Source organism: Saccopteryx leptura, chromosome 9, assembly GCF_036850995.1.
Source record: "Saccopteryx leptura isolate mSacLep1 chromosome 9, mSacLep1_pri_phased_curated, whole genome shotgun sequence".
NCBI classification, from domain to species: domain Eukaryota; kingdom Metazoa; phylum Chordata; class Mammalia; order Chiroptera; family Emballonuridae; genus Saccopteryx; species Saccopteryx leptura.
In genome coordinates, this window is record NC_089511.1 from 26,796,154 (window position 1) to 26,820,557 (window position 24,404).

The window sequence follows — 24,404 nt, forward strand, 5'->3', positions numbered from 1 at the left end:
ATTTTATCATTGGATGTCCTTCATCCAATAAATATTACTGGGGGCATCTACCATGTTCTAGGTACTATGGCAGCCCTGGGAGCTACAAAGATGAGTTAAGTCATTCTGCTAATATATGCTTTCAGGTGCTATTAAAGTGCTTAAGGATAGTGCTCTAGGATACAAGGGAAGACATTAGTTGAGCATTAGTTTGGGAAATCATTTCCCAAATGAGAAAATTGGAACCTGGATAGTTTCAGTGACTCATGCAAAGACGCACAGGGTGGAGCACAGAAACCCGCAGTGCCAACTATGTCTACGCATGCTCTGTGCTTGAGCCCACATTGCTTCCAAAGAAATGGGATCCAAGATCCAAACTCACTCTTTACATCCGCTACAGACCTGAGGCATAACTCATGCCTTAGCCACTGGGCACTTCCAACGTCTAGTACAAGGCACCCAATACATGTTTAATTTCTTTTTCTCAGACATCAAGAGAAAGCAAGCAGAGGAAAATTACTTTGAAGGTAGTTACCTAAATCAATACAAACCAAGGTGTTTGAAGATGGGAACTAGGTAAGACATTGGGAGGACTGGATTAATATAGATAAACGGGCCTGACCTGTGGTGGCGCAGTAAATAAAGCGTCGACCTGGAATGCTGAGGTCGCCGGTTCGAAACCCCAGGCTTGCCTGGTCAAGGCTCATTTGGGAGTTGATGCTTCCTGCTCCTCCCCTAATATCTCTCTCTCTCACTCCCTCCTCCCCTCTCTAAAAAGAATAAATTACAAATAAAATAAAAATATCAATAAATGAGACAAAAATAGGGACATTATCCTTAAAAGGCCACCCTCATGTGTTCTGGCAAATATACGCTTCTGCTGAATTTTACACAATAAGAACTCAGTGAACACGCGAATATTTTTTACGTGGCCAAGAAGAGTTTTCCTTCACAGACGTATACTTTCTGTGGATGGAACAGCATCTTTTATTCTGGTCATTCCCACATTTTGTCAGCATTCCACAGGATTGTAAAACACATTCAACATTTTTATATTGGCGTGAACATATTTTTGGCTTCCCAAGTATTCATTTTGGTTCAATTCATAGTTGTATGAAAAGGCGTATGAACTTGAACTTCCTTTAAAGAATGCAGCCACGGACTACTTGGATATGGATATAGACTCTAGTTTTAGAAAAATGTAATTTATTGCTTACTCTGATTTTCACTTTTTCTTAAAATCACTGCGTTATATTGATTCAGGAGAGGTCTGAACGCATGATAAAAAACTGGCCTGAAATGTGATGTTCTCCTGAGAGGAATAAAGTAATTTAAATATTAAAGTCATTAACCCCACTATTTTTAAAAGATAAAACAGACATAATACTAGGTCACTGGATTTGATTTTTTTTAAAGCTCCTAACATATTTGTAAGTTTTGAATGAAACCATAACGCCTTTAAAAATACAAGTCATTCGTGTCCAATTAATCACTTAAGTTTCCCTCTAGATTGCTCTCAGACAGGTCACATTCCTAGGACATTAATTCAAGCTTTCATTGATTCTATAAGTAGAGTGAGTGCAGAAAGTGTGGCTTCATAAAGCAATAGCTCAGCAAACGTGACCTTACCCCCACTGCAGTGAAACTATGATTTTGTATTGATAGTGATATTACTGTAGTTCTTATTTCTAGTAATAGAGTAGTCAAAATTAATTTTTAAAATATATTATACATATCTGATTGAACCTGGGAAAGATTTTTATAATTTTAGCATTTTATTTAGATCGATCTAATATTTCCCCTTATATTTTAATTGGGTTCCCCCCCCCCCAAGGTGCTGCCTATATTTGCAAATGGATAGATGATGAATGTGCCCAGTTTGGGAGAACCCCATCACCAACTGAGGCCATCCTTCTATGTCTCAAAAATAGCTCCTAAACATCAGGAAAAAATCGTGAACAGCCCAAAGAGTTCATTTTTGCCAGAACTAAAGGATATTAGATGCATAAGCTACAGAGTTATGCTTAGAGTAAGCAAAGCCCAGATGACAATTCTCAGTTGGAAGCTGGCACAAGGCTCAGGGGCAGTGTGTCGATTATGGACGGTGCCAGGGGACGTTTGGGGCGCTGAGGATGAAAGCCAGGAGCGGCTCCGTGGCTCTGCTGTGCACTTGCTGCCACTCTCGCCACACTCTTTGTTGTGGTTTTCCTACAGATGATGTATGTTTAACGGCAAACTTTAAATTACCAACAGGACTGTCAACACCTACTGGAATGGCTTTGTGTTGATGCACAAAACTGGAGAAACAACAACAACAACAAACGGCTGCTTTTCAGGAAGGAGTAAAACACACATTTCTCACGAGGGATGAGTTGCAAGTGGCTCGGACGGCTCGCAGCCGCAGCTGTGAGGGACGCCCCACCCCCGCTTCCCGGTCGATCTCATTTTTCAGCCACCAAACCTGGTGTGCATCCATCCACGTGCTCAGAGATGAAGCAGAGACCTCCCCAAAACTGAGGAAGCCATGTGGCTCTAAAACACATGCCGTGCAAGCTGAGTATATATACCTCCCGACTGAAAATACATCTTTTCTAAAGGATAAAAGAAGATGTTTGTGGTTTAGATGCTGGATAGAAAGGAAACAGAACAGACAGACACATCTAAAAAAAAAAATAGTTTGAAAAAAATGCCTAGGAATCCTTACTCAGAGAGATCAACTCCTGGGCCTCAGGTCTAATGAAGGTGCGCGTCAGGGGCTGAATTCTCCGTTGAGTTCCAACCAGCCTAGCCTCCGTCCAGTTGGATCGGAGGTCCTATGCTCATCCTCTGAAAGGCCTCAGCGGGCTGGAAGAAGCTGGAAGGATGTTTTACGCTGACAGCTCATCTCAGGGTTAGCACTGTGAAATCTCTGAGGGCCCTTCGGTCACCCGGACAGAGCTGATAGAACCCAGCACCTCAAGTTTATAAGATAATGGGAAGTTAACTCACGGACGGGATCTAGGGCCTAGTTTACAAACTCAAACACTGCTCTTACTGGGCCCAGAAGTTACTTTTTCTTAAGGGATAGCAGAAAGCTATATTTAAAAAAAAAAAAAAAAAAAAAAAAAAAAAGAAGAAGAAGAAGAAGAAGAAATCACCTTACATTAAAGTACTGATCCATCTTGTTTTAATATGCAGATCGGGGAGCTGGGTGTGGCTTGTGGTCAGCAGTTTGCTAACCCTGGTCTGAGGTTCAGATTTACAGAATGTATATGTGAGGTGCTCAGAAGGCAAAATGATAATTGTGCTTGTAAACAACTGAGTGCCAAGTACTTTGTAAACACTGAACCTATCTTAAATTATCCTTCCAATAGCCCTAACAGTTAGCTGGTATTGTCGGCCCGTTTTACAAATGTGGGTATTAAGTAACACAGAGCTTAAGAAACTTGGCTGAGTGCACAGCTAGTTAAGAGTCTGCACTCTTGGCCATACTATGTGTACAGTATCTGACTCAGAATCCAAAATTACAGGTGGGGTTATTGTTTTTTAACTTTCTACTTATTTTCCTCAGTAAATGATTAAGGCTAACACTTTTAATAATAATAATAATAACAGTTATGATTATTATTGAATTAAGCTAATGTTGCCTTGAATTGAGAAGAGCAGTGTGGCTGGACCGAGAGTAGCTAATCCCACCCCTTAGACGGGAAAGACCTAGGCTACAGTTTCCCCGGGCTTTTCCCTGCACTGGGTGAGCTAGGCAAATCCCCTTATGCTTTCTTCACACTTCATTGCTTATTTTTCTGGTGCATCAGGGAGGCAGGTTTTCTATCCCAATTCTGTGGGTGAGAAACTGCAGCTCCAAAGGACCAACGTGAGGGCCTGGCTACGTCAGCCCTCAGCAAGTGGGAGCCAGTGGGAACCGCGCAACCTGAAGCCCTGAAAGTGAATGGTCCGCCCCATCCAGGGTAAAGTAAACATTACGCGGACCAAAGAAAATGCACACACGATCGTCTGCAAAGTCGTCGCACATATGTTGGCTGTTTTGATATAATTATTACTCATTAATTATTTTTCTTACCTCTAAGAAAATGACAACCTACCAAAGTGATGTGGTTTGCTGTAAAACAAAACAAAACAAAAAAACGACCCACAAAAGTCAGGTGCTTTGCTCTGTGATTCAAACTTGCTTGGCACTCAAGTAAGTGTCCTTTCTACCCTATCACTGCCTCCCGGGCCAGTAGACCTACCTGGTGAGTTGGTACAATGGACCACCCAAATGGCAGACATAGAGAAATTAGAACAATGTAAAAAGTATTTCTGCTAGCCTGGCCAGGGGTGGCGTAATGGATAAAGCCTTGACCTGGGATGCTGAGGTTGATGGTTCAAAACCCTGGGCTTGTCCAGTCCAGGCACAGACAATAAGCAATCAATGAACAACTAAAGTGAAGCAACTATGAGTTAACACTTCTCGCTCTACCAACCTACCCCTCTGTAAAATCAATCAATAAAAATCTTTAAAAACATATTCCTACTCTATATACTCCTTAGCATTCAGGACAGCCTCGTATAGCAGAGAAAGGTTGGCATCTAAATATGAAAACCATACATTTCCCTGGAGCCCCTTTGGATTCCTGCCCCTTGCCCCCGAAATGGCATTGCTGTTTTTTTTCCCCTTTGCACTCTGACATTTAACCTGTTAGGAAACGTGAACTAGAAAGGCCGGAGTTCAGCCAGCTCAAGGTGGGATCATCATTATACACTGAGCAAGAGGCACTGAGAACTGAAGGAACAGAGGGGCTTACTTCAAAGACCAGCGTCTCGTTAGTGGGTCCTGGTGCGTACAGACGTTCCGGGCGGTTGAAGGTGCGCTGGTATTCAAACACCGTCCCAGCGAAGGGGAAGTCCCCGGGCCAGTCGATGCTCCAGCCCCCTGTTAGGTAATACTTTTGATGGAGGCTTCGGACTGCGAGGTAACTGGAGGATATCTGCAGTTCCTGGATCTCAATGCTTCGGGCCCCTGCCGGAATGACGACGACTGGGTAATATTCTAGGCGGAAAGAACAGAACATTTCCGTTTTCCGTTGAAGGTGACCAGAGACGCTCAGAGACATGTAGTGGCCATTTTTTATAAAGTGGGGTTTCTGAATCATTCACGGACATTCATCTCTACTCTTATGAAGTAAAAATGATCAGTCATTTCAATTTGCAAGTGGTAGGAGCCCCAGAGAGATATATGTGGCTTCCCCAAGCACTTGTGTGTGGATAGAAGCTACTCATGAGACGCAAGAATGCTTCCAATTTTTCATCTGCCTACAAGAAAATTAGAGCCATGTAATCACAGTGATATTCAAAAAGCAGGGCTCAAGGTTTAATCTTACTAAAGATGTTTAGATAATTGCTTCAAACATTACAAGGGTGTATTATCTAAGTTTCATAATAAGTTCTTTGTTTAACAAATGAATGTAGGGCATATGATAGCCTGGTGATCACATTAAAAGTGCCAAGCAGAAGAATATTTGTTTAACACGTCTAGATGTATGTATTGATAAAAACACTCCTTACATTGAAAACCCATCTGTCCTCCCTAACTCTTGCAGAAATGTCAAAAGCCATCATCTTCCATGTGTCAGGTAGCCAGGTAGAGGCTCGACCACATTTAGCATCACTTGAACTTGAACTTGCTCAGTCACAAAAAATGTGTCCCATCAGTAACAGCAAAGAAAACAGCAGCCTCTCTTACCATTTGCTTTATGCTGGTTGAGGTACAGGCCTTTGTAAAACTTGCAGGTCGAATTATCACCTTTGCAAATACCACATGCATCAGAAACTGCTTTAGAGCCAAGTTCATGATCACATCCCACCGGCTGTGACAAGAAGGAAAAAAAGTGAAAGAAATCAAAGGTCAGAGAAGCCAGTGGCTGAGAATTTTCCTGTATTTACAGAACATTAGGAAAGAGGGTCAGCTGTATGGTTAAAAGCACAGGGTCAAGTCAAGTGTGACTGACTCGGGGATCAATTCCTTCTTCTGCCATTACTAGATGGATGCCTAGGCAGTTATACTACTTATCTAGGCTTCGACTCTTCATCTGTAAAAACAGATTAAAAGTCAGCATTGCTACCAATGGCAGGTGACCTTACTTGGGCCCAGCTCTACTAGTGAAACGTAAAAATGCTATACACACACATACACACACACACACACACACACACACACACACACCCTTAAGAGATCAAAGATCTCTCAATTAAATTAAAAGAGAAAGTAGATACCCAAACAGAAAACAGAAATAAATAGTAGTACTATTTCAATTTGTAAGGTTCTAATCACATAATGTATATACTTAGTGAATACGCAATAAAAGTTCACTATTACATACATTCTTATTTAATATTTACAACTACTAGGTGAAGTGGTGTGTATTATCTCCATTCTATATAGATATAAATGGAGTAAAAAGGAAACTACAAAAGCAGATGGCGGCCATGCGGCAAGGAAGTGGGGAATTCGGAGACAGTCCTCACGTTCAATCTGAAAAGGCTGACCTTGAACCCTCTGCCACCTGCTTTTCTGCAGACAGAGTCTCTGGCCACACGCCTCACACGTCTCACACTCACACTCACACTCGATAGGAGGAAACACAAGCATGATCAGACATCCCAAAGCAGAAAGTTTCTCTTACTTCACAAATCCCATCAATACAAACATCATTTTTGTTTGGGGAGCAAGGAGTTCCGTCCTTCACCTTGCTGGACATTGCGAAAAAAAACTCGAAGTTCTCAGCCTTGCAGTACAGTCTGCAGCGGTCCTCCTCTAGAAGCAAGGAGAGCAAGACAGAACACGGTCAGGGGAGATCGGGGAGAAGGACACGGCCGAAAGCTAGCAGGATCAAAACGGAAGAAGTTATTTACAGTTTGTGTGTGCTTATGCATGTGGCTTTAAAAATTATGAATGCCATTTAGTAATCCATATAAAACTGCTTTAACAGTAACATGTCTGTTTTTTTTTTAGTTTTTGTAATCCTTAATACTAGCCCCGATACACAGGTGGGGATATCTCCTTGGGTAGCAAATATTTGAGGCTTCACAGACCCTATGGCCTGCCACTGACAATAGATAAATTATGGGGTGTTTAAAGTTCCAATAAAACTTTATTTTTATATTTGTTTTTTAAATTCTATTTTTCAATTACAGTTGACATTCAATATTATTATAATACTTCCCAGTATATCGAACATTGGTTAGACAATTATATAATTTACAGAGCGATCCCTGATATCTCAGGTACCGACCTGACAACATATGTAGTTATTACAATATCATTGACTGCAGTCCCTATGCTGACTTTCTATCCACGTGGCTATTTTATAAGTACCAGTTTGTACTGTAAATCCCTTCATCATTTTCACCCAGTCCCCAGCCCCCCTCACCTCTGGTAACCAACAGTCTGTTCACTGTGCCTAGGGGTCTATGTTTATTCATTTATTTTGTTCTTTTAGATTCCACATATAAGAGAAATCATATGGTATTTGTCTTTTTCCAATAAAACTTTGTTGTTGTTGCTGCTGCTGTTTTTAAAAAAGCAGGTCTGATTTGGCCCACAGGCCTTAGTTTACTGATCTATGATTTAGAACATGGCTTATTTCAGGTATTTATTCAATCAATTAAGAGAAAAAACTTTAGGCATTTTAGAGAAATGGCATTTGGTCAACAATGTTTATAAAACAGACAGAGCTGAATCATGTCAAGGAAGAGGAGGCAAAGAAACTGAACCTACAGGCTACAACTATGTAATTGTATTGACTGCTACGTGTCTGAGAAGTTTCTGGTATCAAAGGCAAAAAGAAAAAAAAAGTATTATATTTATAGAGCTCTTGTTATTGGAATGAAGCTATTAGGCTAATTTCTCAAACACAAAGCATTCCTTTAGGCCAGGAACCCCAGATGACATTTCTCACGAGACCTGAAGCAGGCAACACTGTGTGATATCCCAGACAACAGTCTTACAACAAACATGTAAACAGTCTACAAATTGTTGTGCTTCAGAAAGCCTCTCAATAAAGGACAAGGCCAAAAATGAGAAAGAAGTTCAATTATTAGGTTCCAAATATGCAGATGTCTGGGTGGCTTAAATTTTTTCTCCCACCTAGGAATTTTTTTTTAATAGCAGCTTTATTTAACACCTGCTAATTTGCTAATTTCTACATGTGAAATGAGAGAGACGGAATTAATAAGTTCTAGAAATGTTGGGGGTGTTTCTGGTTTTCTGTTTGTTTATTTGTTTGTTTAGCACAGGTTCCTGAGCAAGTTATAAATTAGTTCATGAGAAACACACGAGGAAAAAAAGCTCACTACCGTAAGACAAAGATGGCCTACGTTTATGAGTGTCATCCCTTATTTCTCCCAAACTCATGAAAGTCACAAGACCTTCAAATCATGATCAGTCTTTTCTGATCTAAGTAAGTGTCAAAAGGAGAAGGGGGAGGAACAAGGCCTTCATTTTCTGTCTCCTCCCACAAGGATTTGGGTTCCCAAGGCCAGGGTCTCTGTTTTGCCCAATGAAGTTTCCTCTGCATCAGGCAGGGTGTCTGCCATGCAGTCAACGCTCGGTGAACAGCTGTTGAGGGAATGAATGGAACGGCATGCTCCCTACTCAGTAAAAACTCCCAACAAATTTAGTCAAAGAACTTTGAGACCAGAAAACATCTTATAAGTTACAAAGTTGATTTGCTTAACTTCCTCTCTCTATATATATTCAAGATAGAGCCCATTTAAAGAATGATGATAATAATCTATTAACAGATTCCATAAACATGATATTTGAATGAAAGATGTCATGCGGGAAAGGTCAAGGAATGCCCAAGATGGCAAAGCAAAGAGCAGAGGGGAAATGAAAGAAAGGACAACAAAGACTCGGAGAAAGAACCACAGATAGGAAACATGGAATTATGGGAAAGTACAACCAAGAGAAAATAAATCTTCAAGTATTAGATTTGAAAGCAACTGTTGCTATTCTATCTAATTGTCCACTAGGACCTGTTGTAGCCTTCCTAGGCGATTACTCAGTTGATGATAGAATGCCTCCGGTGACGAAGAGCTTACAGCTCATAAAGGGACATACAGTATTTCCAGTGTGGACAGTTGATATTTATCTAGTCATTCATTCCAAAAGTAATAAATGAGTACAAAGTACTGTTGATCCATGCTGGAGACATAAGCATGCTCACAACAGACAAAGGTTCCATCCCTGTAGAACCTAAATTCTTATGGAGAAAGAAACTAATAAATAAATGGCTGTACAATTACAAATTCATGCTCTGATAAGAGATAATGAAGAATAAAGCAGATTAAAGGCTCAAGGAATAACACAAAGAAAGTATATTTTGGAAAAGCCAGCAAGTCAAATCTCTCTGAAGAGGTGATACAGTTAAACAGTTCTTAGCCCTTAAATTAATTCTACCTGCTGAAACAATTTTAAATAAATCTAAATCCCCTTCTATTCCACAACTCTTTGAATTTTTGAAGGCAACCAATTTCTTTTCTACAGGAAACATCTATGTCGATTCCTCACTGCTTCCTCCTAAGACACAGATTGTAGAACTTTCCTGTCTGTCTCTGTGTTTCGGACACTCATGACCCAGAAACAGATCGCTGCTCCTACAAGGGCTGGGCTGGTGTTGAGTCGAGTTGCACTACCATCTTCTTTGTTCTAACAATGTCTCTAATTACATTGGCTGCTTTATGGTCATTGATAATCCAGGTTCATTTTGAGTTTTGGAAGTCTTATTTCCCATGAGTTGTCCTTAACTTTAGTCTCCTTCCATTGTACACACGTGCAGCTGGCTTCCCATTTATCCATTCTCAAGGGAGCATGGGTGAGGTCTGATGAACCAAATGAGTACACATAATGGAGAGGAAATGACCGGAACAGTGACAGCTTCTTCTGCACATTACATTTGCATTTTATAATAATTAAAATGAATGTTTTGATACTTAACCAAAATAAAAACAAATTAATTTGAAATTAAAATACAAGCCATTACTTTAAGTTATAACAAGTACTAAGACCCTAGTACAAAAATATTTTTTTATTCGTGTGTGTGTGTGTGTGTGCGTGTGTGTGTATGTATGCGTGCATACTCTGCAAAAAGGCCTTCCCATGTCTGTAATCATCTAACGTGTCAGTTACTGAGTATGGTGTCTCAGTGGGGCATATATGGTTTCACGAGTTTTGGTCTGGATAATTCATACCAATTTCAATTAACATCCCTGGGAGACTTCATTGCTGAAATGTCAAAGGTAAGTTTAGAAATATAAGTGCATTCCAAACACATGAATACTTTGCCTTTCAGATGTGGGAGACAAGGGGTGTCTTGTGAAAAAAAAAGTGTGTAAAAATAAACAAAACCTATGGAACTGAATTTTAAAATGGGCCAGGGTGGGTCTGGGGGGACAAGAGATAAAAACAGAATCTCTTTCATATAGGCAGTGAGTTCTTCTGTGCACTTCAGTCACTTTACCGTCCACATAGAGACACATTTATTGGAAAGGCCCAGAGACCAAATTACCTTCCACTTTAGTGTAGGGTTTCCACTGGTAGAACCATCCACGAAAAGGTTTGCTGTTATACTCTGCACACTGCTGGGCTCGAAAATCCAAGCTATTTTCATTACAAGGGTTAATATTGCACAGCTGATAAATGCGGCTAGAACCCGGACAGAACTTGCCACCATACTGAGGTCTAAAAATAAAATGAAAGAACTTTAATGCTAGCAGTCAAAGGGCTCACAGTCACACAGGATAATAAAAGGAACAATTCAGATGAGGGTTGTCACAGGGTACACAGTCTATTATGAGAATGGAAGCACGTAGCAGACAACTTATCACATCCCCTCTCGGATCTGTGGCAGACATAACTAATCAATCAGAGCTTATGCTTCATTGTATTTTTTGGAGGAGCCTGACATGTCCTCAAAATCCCTCTCAATGTAGCCCTCAGGTAGCCACTACCACTGCTCATCCATTGAAATTGGAGGGTTAAATGAAACTTATTTGTCATCTCTGATCCAACGTCTACATTTTGGCAATTTCCTTAAAGACGACAGCGTATTCTTAACACTCATTCTATCACCTTATGTGTTAGGAAATCTGTCAACACATCTCAACGTTCGTATTAATGTAGACATGTGCTACCCACACAAACACATATACCCCCGACACTGGCATCAAAATGCTTCAAATGTGAACCGAAACGACTGTCCAGCTTTTATCCCATTTCTAAGCACCCACCTTCCTACAGGTCTCCCTGTACCTGCTGCTATACAGAAATTCAGGACACTGGGGAGAAAGCAGAAATCTCATCTGCCATGTTTTTCCAACCCAGCTTTGTCAGTCACTGAGCTGATATTTTGATTACTGTCTGACTCTCGTGTGTTCTATTCTAATTGCTCCTAAACTCCAAGGCAAAACATTCCCTTGTTTTCATCTGCACAATCGCTTTTTAACTTTGCAGGTGGCCTACTCTTTTCCTGCCAAGCACGATGGGAAATGAATTTCAAGAGTAGGGAATCCCATTAGAACATAAATAATTAGGATCTAATGGCAAGCTCTTTCAGATCTTGGTAGGCAGGCTACAAAGAGCCAGAAAGCAAAATAAAGAAAAAAGGAGCACAAACCACACTGAAAAATCACCAATCGCATCTTATCCAACTCAATCCGGGCACAAAGCAATTGCTTCCCTTTCTTTTCCACTTTTTTGTAGTTTTCTCCAAAGGCGAAAACCCAATGATGGATCAACTCACACCATGCAAACATATAACATGAAAGAAGGCTCCAGGTTAATAAATTTACATGATTAAAATTCCTTGTCCCTTTAGGAAGCACAAGAATGCTATAAGACACCCCTGGAGTTGCTTCAGCATATTTGATCAAATCCTCTTATAACTACATGCGAAAATGGGTTCAACAGAAACGGGAAGTGTCATGCTGCCAGATTCAGATTTTTCTGCTATTCAAAACATTCTGTTGTAACTACTTAAACATCCAGCAGTCGTTGTGCGAGATCAAATCCCTGAGGACTTCTTAAATCATCATCTACAAAGCATTTAGGAAAACTTTCAAGTGGCCTCTGCCAGTCTTCCTGTTGCCGGTTACCTTTGCAAGGCAAATCTCAAACTTTCTCAGTGGAAGACCCTCTGTCTGCGATTTTACAAATAGCTCTCATTTTAGATGCCTTAAATGCAATAAAGAGAAAGAAGACCACATGTGTTGCTTTTTCAACTCAAGAGATTTTCACATGGAAAAGACTTCAAAACTCATAGAAAGGTCTCTTCATTCGACAGAGGAAGAAAAACGTGGCTGACAGAGCTCATCAACATTGCGGCATGAAGGTCACATGGCCAGAGGAGAGCAGAGTCTCTGGACTCTGTATGATCCCCTGCCCGCTCCCTCCACCCACACTTCACTGAGTCGGACCACGGACCAGGCATGGAACAGGAAGGGAGTAACACCCAATGGTTGGGGAGAGGGCTTTTCTAATGAGCCTTATCTGGGATGAAATATTCTCTGCCTCTTTCCAGCTTGTCTGTAGGCAGTTTTATTTAACCTTTTGATCTGTAAAGTGGGGGCCACTGTGACAATTAATCAAGACAACATTTGTATAGAATTTAGAGCAGAGTCTAGGGCCCGGTTAACACAAATATATCATAGCTATTTTCAGATGCTTTCTACTTTTAATGTTTGGAGAGAATTTGGACTTTTCCATCAAACCCACAAACACAGGTACATTTTTCTGCAGCTATGCACATAAGCGTTAGGCTAAATTAACCGAAAAATTTATGATGACATCCCTTGGTAGAATAAGCTCTTTAAGATAAAAAAACAAAAATATAAACAGAAAAAAAAATGTCTAGGCATATGATTTTGTATTTGTATTATTTGTCTATTATAAAATTTGTGTTTGTATTAGACTATTATAAAATAGAACTATAATTTGTTTATTGAGCGAAAGAGAGAAGGGGTGAAGGGATGGAGAGAGAGAGAAAAGGAGGGAGGGAGAGAGAGAAAGAGAAGCATCAACTTATTCTACTTAGCCTGTGCACCATTGATTGCTTCTCATATGTGCCCTGACTGAGGCTCCAAGTGCGACCTTGAGAGCCCTCAGGATCGAACTGGTGACCTTGGGATTGAGCCAGCAACCTCCATACTCCAGGATGACCCTCTATCCACTGCGCCACCAGCCAGGGCTAAATACGTATATCCATAATTTTGCTTCTGCATAATTTATCAGGCCCTCCCTATAAATAGTTATAATATTGGTTGGCCGGCTGATATGAGAATCGTTTGGGGTGCTCTGGTAAATACACGTAGACACTCTCAGGCCCCTCCTCCTACATTTTTCATAAGAACATATGATGGAGAAAGATCTGGAAATCAGTTTTTTAAAGCACACTTGGTGATTCTGACAATCAGCTGAGCCTGGAAATTACTGGTTGGGAAAAGAGCCAGATATTTGATTCAGCTATTATTCTGGAGCTATGACCTTGGTGGCACATTATTCTTTCTCAAACAGACTCACATTTTTGGAAAGTTCTAGAATATCTTAACATGTCTAATTTCCACTATTTTAATTTCTCTGTTTTCTTAAACAGGGTTTATAGGCATTTTACTAGGCTCCCTTAAGTGTAATAATTAAATAGTCAGGGAACTAGGAGAAACGTCAAAGGATTAAGGCTATGGGCTCATGGTATGACCCTATCATGACCAGCTTGGTGATGCGGGCAGGAACTGTTGCTGTGAATGGTGCCTGCCACCTGTTACCCTGTAAAATAACTGAATTAGACAACAGGTTACAACTCATACATCTGTTCTAACCTGGTTGGGAGCAAAGGCCTGGAGAAGTGTTTGGAGAAGATTCTTGAAGGCTCAGTAGAAAATAGGACTTCAAGCAATTAAAAATGTCCGCCACAGACATGGGAAAAATAAGCCAGGGCTGTTGGTACCTGAGACTGGCTGCTCCAGAACCAGGTAACCTATAAACTCCTGCAAAGAGGGAGAGCTTGATACAAACCCATGAATCGGCCAGAGATCATTTCAGTTTGTAGGAAACAAAAATATGTTCTGGGAAAACCATCATTGTGTGAAATAAAAAGCTCAAACTGCTTTCACATGAAAAAAAAAAAAAAGAAAAATGGCTAGGCTGAGTGATGTGAACAGACCAAATGCCTAAACTGAAGGAAGAGAGAAAGCAAGAACTTGAATTGGGGTGGGGGGAAGCCCCCGGACTACAACGAAGTGAAATAAGAACAGAGAACAGCTAATTCCATTGTCCTGGGATAGCTGATCGCTTACTTGTTTTCTTTGTGACTTCAAGCTTAAGTCTAGCAAATGGTACCCTGATTAGCCTTAATCTTGTTTAAAATTAAAACTGCACCAAGTGAAACTACTTTAGTGATGAACTGTCCTATTAGGCATCTCTAAAATTACAATATAATATTTCCACAAATAATGCCCTTATACAATGAGAGCACTCGATCCCACAGATATGGGAGAGATTTTCATTTAAATCTCAGGGGCATCATTAGTGCACTCTACCAGCTATTAAATTAGGCGATCTATTTCTTTCTTGGGAAAATATCGAGATTGTAAAATGCCGTGATGTATGAAAACCAGATCCATGAAACACACTGCAAAAATAAAGAGTAATATAATGAATTTTAACAACTCTATCCAAGACATGGGCTACGCTCAAAGTAGAGGAGGGTGGTTTTAATAATCTCATAGAAATTGTCCATGTATCTATCACAAACCTCTGTACCATTATACATAGTTGCTGGGTCTGGTTGGAGTAGCCAGTCCCAACTGATGGCTCTGTCCCCCACAGGACATTTGGCAAGGTCTGGAGATATTTTTGGCTGTCACAACTTGGAGACTGGGGGCAGGGAGATTGATCCTACTGCCATCTAGTGGGTTGAGGGTAGGGGTGAATGCTAAACATCCTGCCATGTCCAGGACCAACCCCCACACCAAAAAATTTTTCCAGCTTAAAATGTCAATAGTGCCAAAGTTGAGAAATTCTACATTAGCCTGAGATATTCCAAAGAATGCCTAACCAACCACAGTCACTATCTCCTACCCTCTCTTGGATTTTGGAACAAATTGGCCTTTTGATACAGCTCAGCCTGCTCACTTACACAAAGTGTCATTTGTCTCTTTAAAAATTTGCTTGGGCTCTAATTTCATTACTTATTTCCGTTCTCAGTCTACCAAACATTTACGCAACGTTTACAACCTGCCAGGCACTTTTACAAGGCACTTTATAAATATTAACTCAGTTGATGAAGGCACCATCTTTATCCCGTTTTTACAAACGAGGAATCTAGAGCAGGAGAGTACATTGTCAATGGCCACAGAGCTGGGAAGCGGCGGGCCAGGAGGCAAACCCAGGTTATTGGGATTAAGTCTGTGTTCTTATCTCCCATGCTATGGCAGCACTCAAATCACGTTGTAAAATTAACTCTACTATTTTCCAATGTCCCATCACATTCTCCCTGCTCCATAGCATCCTCCACAATCCAGTTTCATTAGTAACTGTTACCTTGTGTTCTTAATGAGTTTTAAGATGAAATGATGAAAACCACATGGACTCCGGAACCTTTGTGGCATGCCCAGTGGATGCTCCTCAGTGTGTTAGACATTCTACAGATGCAATTTTTAATCCTCCCCAAACCTTCAGAGGTGAGTATTATTATCTCCATTCTATATACAGAAACCCAAGCTCAGAGTTCATGCAATCTTCCCAAAGCCACACAGTTAATCATTGGCAGGCTGGACGTTTGGAGTCAGATCTTTCTGTCTCCTAAGCCTGGGCTCCTTCTACATAACCATGCCAGTCAGGAAATATACCAGTGTTTTCTGTGGGAATGGGAGTCGAGGAAAGTAACATCAAACAACTCCTTTACACAGCACAACCTGTAGTTCAGAACCCCAGGATTAGGCTGAGAGTGCCCACAGTTATCACGGGCCAATTTCTTTCTTTTTTTTTTTTTTTGTACTTTTCTGAAGCTGGAAATGGGGAGAGACAGTCAGACAGACTCCCACATGCGCCCGACCGGGATCCACCCGGCACGCCCACCAGGGGGCGACGCTCTGCCCACCAGGGGGCGATACTCTGCCCCTCTGGGGAGTCGCTCTGCCGCGACCAGAGCCACTCTAGCGCCTGGGGCAGAGGCCAAGGAGCCATCCCCAGCGCCCGGGCCATCTTTGCTCCAATGGAGCCTCGGCTGCAGGAGGGGAAGAGAGAGACAGAGAGGAAGGAGAGGGGGAGGGGTGGAGAAGCAGATGGGCGCTTCTCCTGTGTGCCCTGGCCGGGAATCGAACCCGGGACTTCTGCACGCCAGGCCGACGCTCTACCACTGAGCCAACCGGCCAGGGCCTATCACAGGCCAATTTCAATCCACAGATGTTTTGCTTAATCCTAGCATTTTTTTTTTTATTATTATTATTTTAAGGAAAATTGAATTTGTGTCGATGTTTTAGAATTTGGGAAATTTCACACACAACATTTTTTTAGAGTGCTGGTTTCTCTTGAAAAGTCAGGCAGATCTGTCAACACGAGTTGATGTGTACATTCCTGCAAGGCAAAAATCAGCATACTCTCTCCAGTTCATCAGTTTGAGAGAGAGACACGCTCCACCAGCCAAGCCTGTCTGTCCCACAGCCTCCCAGGCATGTGGCTGTGTGACTGTAGCCTGAATTTACCTTCAGAAAGCGGCTCGGACCATTACTCTCCCCAGTGCACACAACCTCTAGACACAACAGTGGAACCCTAGTTGATGGCTATGAACTATGACCCGGAGAGAAGCAAGCTGCCCTTAAGAACAAAACAGGACCAGCACTGTTACTGGCCGCAAGGTGAATGCCTTACAGGCGCCGACTTCCCGGGGAGCCTTACTTGGGGTTGTTGCAGTGTCTCTCTTGGTACTTGACTCCTCCACCACAAGTTCGGGAACACTCTGACCACTTGGACCAGGCGGACCACTGGCCGTGGATGGGCCGGGGCCCATGCTCCCCGAACTTGACACACTGGCCTTGCCGACACCACTGTGAAAAGAATAGAAGACATGTGTCCTGTCAGAAACCACCTGGGAATGGACAAGGGGACGTAGACATCTGCACAGGAACAGGAAAAACGAGTCTGCCGGCAAGCGGGGGGGGGGGTGGGGAGGTGCAGCTGGGGGTGGAGGTGGGGGGTGGGGGATGACACCCCGACGGAATTCCTTTGCTGGCTGCGCTGTGCAAACAGTGGTAAACCAAGGGCCTTTGGAAAGGCAGATATCTAGAGAAAAAGGGCGCCTGTCACCGACAGATGCTCTGTGAGCTGTGGGGGTACAATGCTCAGACAGGGTCCCAACCCACAGAGGAGGGAGTCAGAGCAGAAAAAGGACAAGAGAGGCCCCTGTCCATTTAGGAACAACACTGCGTGGAGAGCAATTTGGATCATGCACTCAAGGAAAACCAGTTTTCAATATTAACAGAATTCCTCATTCCGAACGGATATCTCATCATAAGATACAACTACATGTCTATTTCTGTTTATTCCACCTACAGAACATTTCTTATAAAACTGGATAGCTGGCCTGACTTGTGGTGGTGCAGTGGATAAAGCGTCAACCTGGAAATGCTGAGGTCGCCGGTTCAAAACCCCGGGCTTGCCTGGTCAAGGCACATATGGGAATTGATGCTTTCAGCTCCTCCCCACTTCTCTCTGTCTCTGTCTCTCTCTCTCCCTCTCTCTCTCTCCTCTCTAAAAATGAATAAAAAAAAACTGGATAGCTTTCAGTCTACGGAATAAAAAAAAACTGGATAGCTTTCAGTCTAAGCTCGCTGTGCTTTTAGAAAACACCTGTTAGTGTACATAAAAGGTCCCTACTTAAGACTCTTGGATGACTGGGAACTCTGAGTGTCTTTCATGAACTAGCTTTGGGTCTCACGATTGTCAGTGATCGGCTCCAGCCTGGGTGAGAATGGTTTTCAAATGCTAACCTCTTTGTTTTTGTTTTCTTCTGTGATGAATTCCAGGCTTTGCTGGTCATCTCTGCCCTGGGGGTTGCATTAACCTCTGGGAGTGGTTTCTCTCCTGTGGTGCTTTTATTATGAGCACATTCTGCATGGCTTACCATACTGCACACTTTTCTGAAAGCCTCTGCAATCAGGTCCAAAGGGCTGGGGTTTGGGCCGTGCCCGGTTCTGCTGAGGAATGGGGGTTCGGTTACAGAACTGTGGGGAGGCTTGACTTTCACCATGCATTTGGCTGGTGGCTGTTTGTTGAGCTGCCAGTGCACTTTGTCTAGGTCAAGATCTTGCTTCCTGCCTTCCAAATCTTCATGAACTGATTAACTCTTCTGTTTATAATTCTTCTTTCCCTTGGATTAATGGCCATTGCAGAGTTTACATGAAATCATATAACACTGTTGAGGACTTTGAGAGGGAACCAATCTGTCATTTGAGGATCTTGTCTACCATAAGCACGAATTTGAATCTCCCTGACCAGGAGTCCCCGGGACTGTCCTGGACAGACCTCAGTGGCTGAGACAAAATAACAGCCACAACAGCCAACAACAACTGCAGTAACAATAGCCCACAACAGCTACAGTGTATGAAGTTGCTTCTATGTGCTCCAAATGGTGTAGACAGGGGAAGGAGGGAGGACTTCCTTCGCAGTGTCTAATGTAATCCTTACAAAGCACTCAGGGGTCAATAACTATTTTCTGTATGAGAGAAATCTAGATGTGGGCAACTAACTTGTCCAGAGTCACACATCTAGCTAAGGAAGGGGCTACACAACTAGCTGAGGCTGGATTTAAATTCAGCAGCCAAAACTCCTAAACAGGACACATAGACATCTCACCTCAGTGGCAAATTGCTGACCAAGGTATCTGAGCTCTGATCTAATTTCTTTTTTAGAAATGTGGGTTTTAGATCTATTCCAACCCTTTAATTACTTTGATTCCAGTACATTGATAGTCTCCTCTGGGATCAGGAACATATAGGAATATATACCTATACACACACAATCCACATGTATCTATAAAATTCTACATATAACATGTAAGTATGAAATAGATACACATATAACTTTATCCATATAGCTGTATTTCTAGCACTGCTTCTAATTTCAAGTGGAATGGCCATGACTGGCCGAATGTCTTTTATGATCAACAGCAAGTACAAACTTTTCTTTGCACACGTCATTTAGACAAAAGAATGTGGCTTTCACATCCTCACATACTACTGAACATTCATGGCACAACTATCACTGAGGGACCAGGGAGGGATGGGAGAAAGATGGGGAAGGATTCAGCTGGGTTCCAATCATGCAGAAACAAATAAAACATGCAGTAGCTCCTATCCTGCAAGACACTTGAGAGAAAGCATGAATAAGATATAACCCTGGGCTCATGAAGTTTACCATCTAATAAATAGCCAGTTACATCCTCCTGTGCGGGGAGGCTCAGAGAACCATTGATATGAATGAGGAATAGTGATGATGGATAAAACTTATCAGAATGCCTCCTGCTGAGGTTGGCCTTACAATTAAGGTCTTTCCCCCAGTAAATCTCTCTCTCTCTCTCTCTCTCTCTCTCTCTCTCTCCATGGTCTGGTCTTTCGAAGTAATGGGGCGGGGAAAGTGGTATTAGGACATCTGTTTTCTAAACCCTGGCTTGATTTGTCTCATGTTTTATTAGCCGAAGTCTAATCCAGGGGCGTTTTCCTCCCACTGGAACTAGACTTCGAGTATATTTATGTAATAAACCTTAGACCTATGCCATTGTGTACTTATTTTTCCTCATTCATTATATCACTCTTTTCTTATACATTCCTTTTATATTTAATGTTGTTGCTTTCTTAGTGACAAAAATTCCTATAAATTCGCAAGTCGCAAGTTCTAAATTTTGATGCTTTAAAAATATAAATGACCAGAGCAGTACCTGTATTTCCAATCATTCAATTAATTCCTTGTTTTGTGCACAACTAAACACATCTATGCATGGTTTCAATGAGAATCCTTATTGTGATTTCCCAAGACAAGTGCCTCTGATTAAAAATTGCATGTAATGCCTCAATGTTTTTGTTTTGGGGGTTTTTTTTTGTGACAGAGACAGACAGAGAAAGGGATAGATAGGGACAAACAGACAGGAAGGGAGAGAGATAAGCAGCACCAATTCTTCATTGTGGCACCTTAGTTGTTCATTGATTGCTTTCTCATATGTGCCTTGACTGGGGGGCTACAGCAGACCGAGTGACCCCTTGCTCAAGCCAGTAACCCCATACTCAAGTTGGTGAGCCCGTGCTCAAGCTGGATGAGCCCACACTCAAGCCAGCAACCTTGGGGTTTTGAACCTAGGTCCTCCACGTCTCAGCAACGCTCTATCCACTGCACTACCTCCTGGTCAGGCAAAAAGATTTGCAACTTTTAACTCATTTTTTTATATTAAAGAAAGTAAATGATTTAACAGTTGAGGCATTACAGCCTGACCGGGCAGTGGCGCAGTGGATAGAGTGTTAGATTGGGATGTAAAGGACCCAGGTTCAAAACCCCAAGGTTGCTGGCTTGAGCGTGGGCTCATCCAGCTTGAGTGTGGGGTTGCTGGCTTGAGTGCGGGATCATAGACATGACCCCATGGTTGCTGGCTTGAGCCTAAGGTCACTCACTGGCTTGAGCGTGAGATCATAGACATGACCCCATATTGCTGGCTTGAGCCCAAAGATTGCTGGCTTGAAACCCAAGGTTGATGGCTTGAGCCTAAGGTCACTGGCTTGAGCAAAGGGTCATTTGTTCTGTAGTGGCCCCCCGGCCAAGGCATATATGAGAAAGCAATTGTTAAACTAAGTGCCGCAACGAAGAATTGATGCTTCTCATCTCTCTCCCTTCCTGTCTGTACCTCTCTCTTGACTCTCTCTGTCTCTGTCAAAAAAAAAAAAAAGTTGCAAGTCTTTTAAGAGATGCTACATAAATGACTTAACAAATATCAGAAAGCAAATTCTGACACATTTATTTTTGTGTGTGTCTAGCCTTGTCTTTGAGAGTCTCCTGCTCATCCAACCAAAGAACTTCAGTTCAAATTCTAACATCTGCCTTGGTGCACCCACTCATTGTAGTTACTCTAAGCGCACGCCTGATCCCAAGCAAGATTCACTTCTCGTTCATTTTGAGCCTTGATAGTAATTCTGTGCTTAAAGACCATGTGTTTATAAAGAAAGTTGGAGTTTTGGTTTCCCCACTAGACTGTGAGTTCTTGAAGAGCTAAAACTGAGTTTTCCTCATCTATGTATCCCCGGAGCTTCTGGTCTCTGATATCTAGTCGTCAGGAAATTACTGTGGAATCGAATTTACTTTCAATGACCAATTCTTCTATGCAGGCTTTTGCTGCCTCAAGAGAGCCACCAAAGGCAGAGATCAAACATCTGTAATATTACGTGGTCTTTCATCAATCATTGCTCTCTTATCTTGGACTTTCAAAGGAACACTCCAAATCTGGACCACTTCCTGGACTTCAAGTATACCTTCCCCTCTGGATTCTATGGGGAAAGGGAAAAAAATAGGGAAGCTAATATGGGAGGGTTCTTCATTCAAAACACGAAAATCTCCCATAACCTCTTATAATGGAAGTGGTTCTGAGGGTGGAAGGCACTGGCCAGCCAAAGAGACTTTCTGGTACAATGGAGATGGGAGATACGGCTTTCCTTTCAACAGCGTCACTACGTGTGGTGGGTCTCTATCGGGCATATCATCAGCACTATGACCAGCCCCTTAGATGGAGGGACAGTCTTTTCTTTGCTACTCAAAGGACCCTCTGCTCCCTGAGGCCTTTCTATGCTGAATCAAGTTTAAAAGGCAAACAGGATATAATGAAACCTACCAACTCACTGAAAAAGAAATTTTTTTGACTCAAACCTCCATCTAAAAATGGAAAATAAAGGCCAAAAGTAAAAAAACAAACAAACAAAAATATCTCCTTAAACCATTGAGCCAACTGGGTTATGCTAGCATTGAGGTTAATAATAGCTATTGGGTAATGCTGGTTAATTTAAAGAGAGGTCAGGAAACATATGCAGCCAAGGCTGAGAGAGTCTGGGTTCTATACTTCATCAAGTTTCTAGAACTAAAAAGCTAACAAGTAGGCAGTTTACCATACTCAAGCCACAAGCGGTTCCTTCTGCGGCAGGCATAAACTTGGTCTCACACCTATGGCCCACTCGATGGCACCAAAGTGACTTGCAAATGTCCTGAAAGGAAAGAAGGTGTTGGTAAGGGTGACAATACAATACAAAGAGAAGTATCCAAAGCTTTGTACACATATGATATATTAAAGTGGCTGAAAAGAGACATGGACCGGAACATGGAGGCGAGTGAAGTTGGCAGTAGCGAGGTAACCAGTAGTATGTTCTAACCAGTGACGTTTCTCTACTACCCACGTATCAGTGTATGTTTAGGAATGACTGGGAAACATCAACAGTTGATTTAGAGGTCATTTGGCTTAAAACAGAGATATCTGGTTTCCAATAACAACAAAAACAATATAACAACCAGTGAGGCAGAATCGACCAGACTGTAATAGAGCCTTGTCCTGGAATGCCAGGTTGCACGGCCTGTGGCTTTGTCATAGCAGCCTGTAAATGCCATTTCTTCCTCTGGGAAATAGTGATAAAATTAGCACTGCCCCTGATAGACTTCTTCTCAAAGATAAACAATGCACACAATCACTGTCATTCCCTTCTTTATCTGTACAGTAATTTTCAGGCATTCAGACAATTTAGTTCCCATGCTAGACCTACAAAATAACTAAACTCCCATGCTAGAGGGTGGGAGGTAGAATATGCCCCCTGCCAGCGATCATGCCCTCCTAATCCCTGGAAACTCACTACGTGAGGTTATACAGGAAAGAAGAATTAGAGTTATAGATAGAATGACGGTTGCTGATCAGTTGCCCTTGAGATGGGGAGACTATCTTAAGTTTTCCAGGGGGACCCAAGATAGTCACAGGGTCCTTAAATGGGGAAGGCGAAGACAAAAGAGATACAGGGAGATGACGGTGGGAGGAAGAATTGTGAATTTTGCTGGCTTTGAAGATGGAGAAAGGGGCCATGAGCCAAGAAATGCACGAGGCCTCTAGAAGCTAGAGAAGGCAAGAAAATGCCTTTTCTTCTAGAACCTCCAGAAGGAACACAATACTGCCAACACCTGACTCATGTCAGATGTCTGCCTAGTGCGACTCATGTCAGATGTCTGCCTCCAGATCTCTAAGAAAATAAATGTGTGTTGTTCTAATTCACAAAGATGGTATAAATTCATTATATCAGCCACAGGAAACTAACATGGTTACTTATGCCTTTAGTGCTGGACACCAAACCAATTCCTCATAAAAACTCATTTGCATGAGGAAACTGAGAAAGCTACTGATGCTTTCAAAGCTGCGAAGTCATCATGTAGCTGGTAGATAGCAAAGGCAGGACTCCAAACGGCCTGATTCCAGAGTGCAGGCCCTTGACCACTGCTCTGGTCCTGGATTTGCCATCAGTAGGTGTGAGAGAGCTCTCAACTCCTCCAGGCCTGAGCTGTCTGTCTATAAACTAAGGGACTGAACCACACTTCCAGCTCAAATAGAAACCACCCTTCAGAAACACATCGCTCATGGAACGTCCAAACAACCAAACGTCCAGGTGATTCCATTTGATCTGCTATCTTCTGTTGACTAAGGTAGAAGGGTGGACACATACATTTTGGGGAAAATATTAACCACCAAGGAGGACACAAAATGATTTGCATGGTCACTTGTTGGAACTCTGAAAATTCACTGAACTAGGCACCCCCAAGTCCCCAAGCAACCAGTTCATATAGATTTCAAGGTTGGAAAATACAGCAAAGAAATGTTCAGAAACATCTCACAAAAAAGTTCCCCACAAGTCTGAGAAAAGAAAGCACCGGGAAACCAGAGACATGCGCAGTGAGTCTGCTCTTGTAGACCGTAAAATCCTTCATTCCCCCCCACACACCTTGCCCCCAAAGAGGCTGGAAGGATATTCAAGACACTGCTTGGGGACACCACTGCCAACAGACAGGCACCACCCAATTTGGAGATTCTCAAATCTCCAAACAGCTCAGGAGACACAATATGTAAAAGTTTCCCATGAAAATGAACCTGCCAACGACATGAGCAGAAAGCATAAGGCAGCCTTCCAACAATGTTGAGTCCAGTTCCTCATCTCTGTGTGCTGCCATACTGTGCCATCTTGCGTTTCAAAGGGATGAGTGAAAGGGGGGAAAAGAACAGTCTTCATCAAAATGGAAGCCTGGGATGTAACCACTGCAGTGAGGAAAGCCACAGTGAGAAAGTCTTTCCAAATTACATTGTTTTCCTTCTCACACCCAGGAGGAAGCCATAATG

The 24,404-nt window shown here is 42.2% G+C and overlaps 1 protein-coding gene across 1 annotated transcript in view; it reads right to left on the reverse strand.

Moving 5' to 3' along the window:
- Nucleotides 1–24,404, reverse strand: part of ADAMTS18 (ADAM metallopeptidase with thrombospondin type 1 motif 18) — a 153,165-nt gene that overhangs the window by 28,194 nt on the left and 100,567 nt on the right. The window contains exons 9-14 of the mRNA XM_066348464.1: nt 22,150–22,245; nt 16,910–17,058; nt 10,527–10,699; nt 6,642–6,772; nt 5,702–5,825; nt 4,764–5,008 (exon numbers count right to left, since the gene is read on the reverse strand). Of these exons, the coding sequence (XP_066204561.1) occupies nt 4,764–5,008; nt 5,702–5,825; nt 6,642–6,772; nt 10,527–10,699; nt 16,910–17,058; nt 22,150–22,245 (918 nt within the window). The remainder of the gene's footprint in view (nt 1–4,763; nt 5,009–5,701; nt 5,826–6,641; nt 6,773–10,526; nt 10,700–16,909; nt 17,059–22,149; nt 22,246–24,404) is intronic.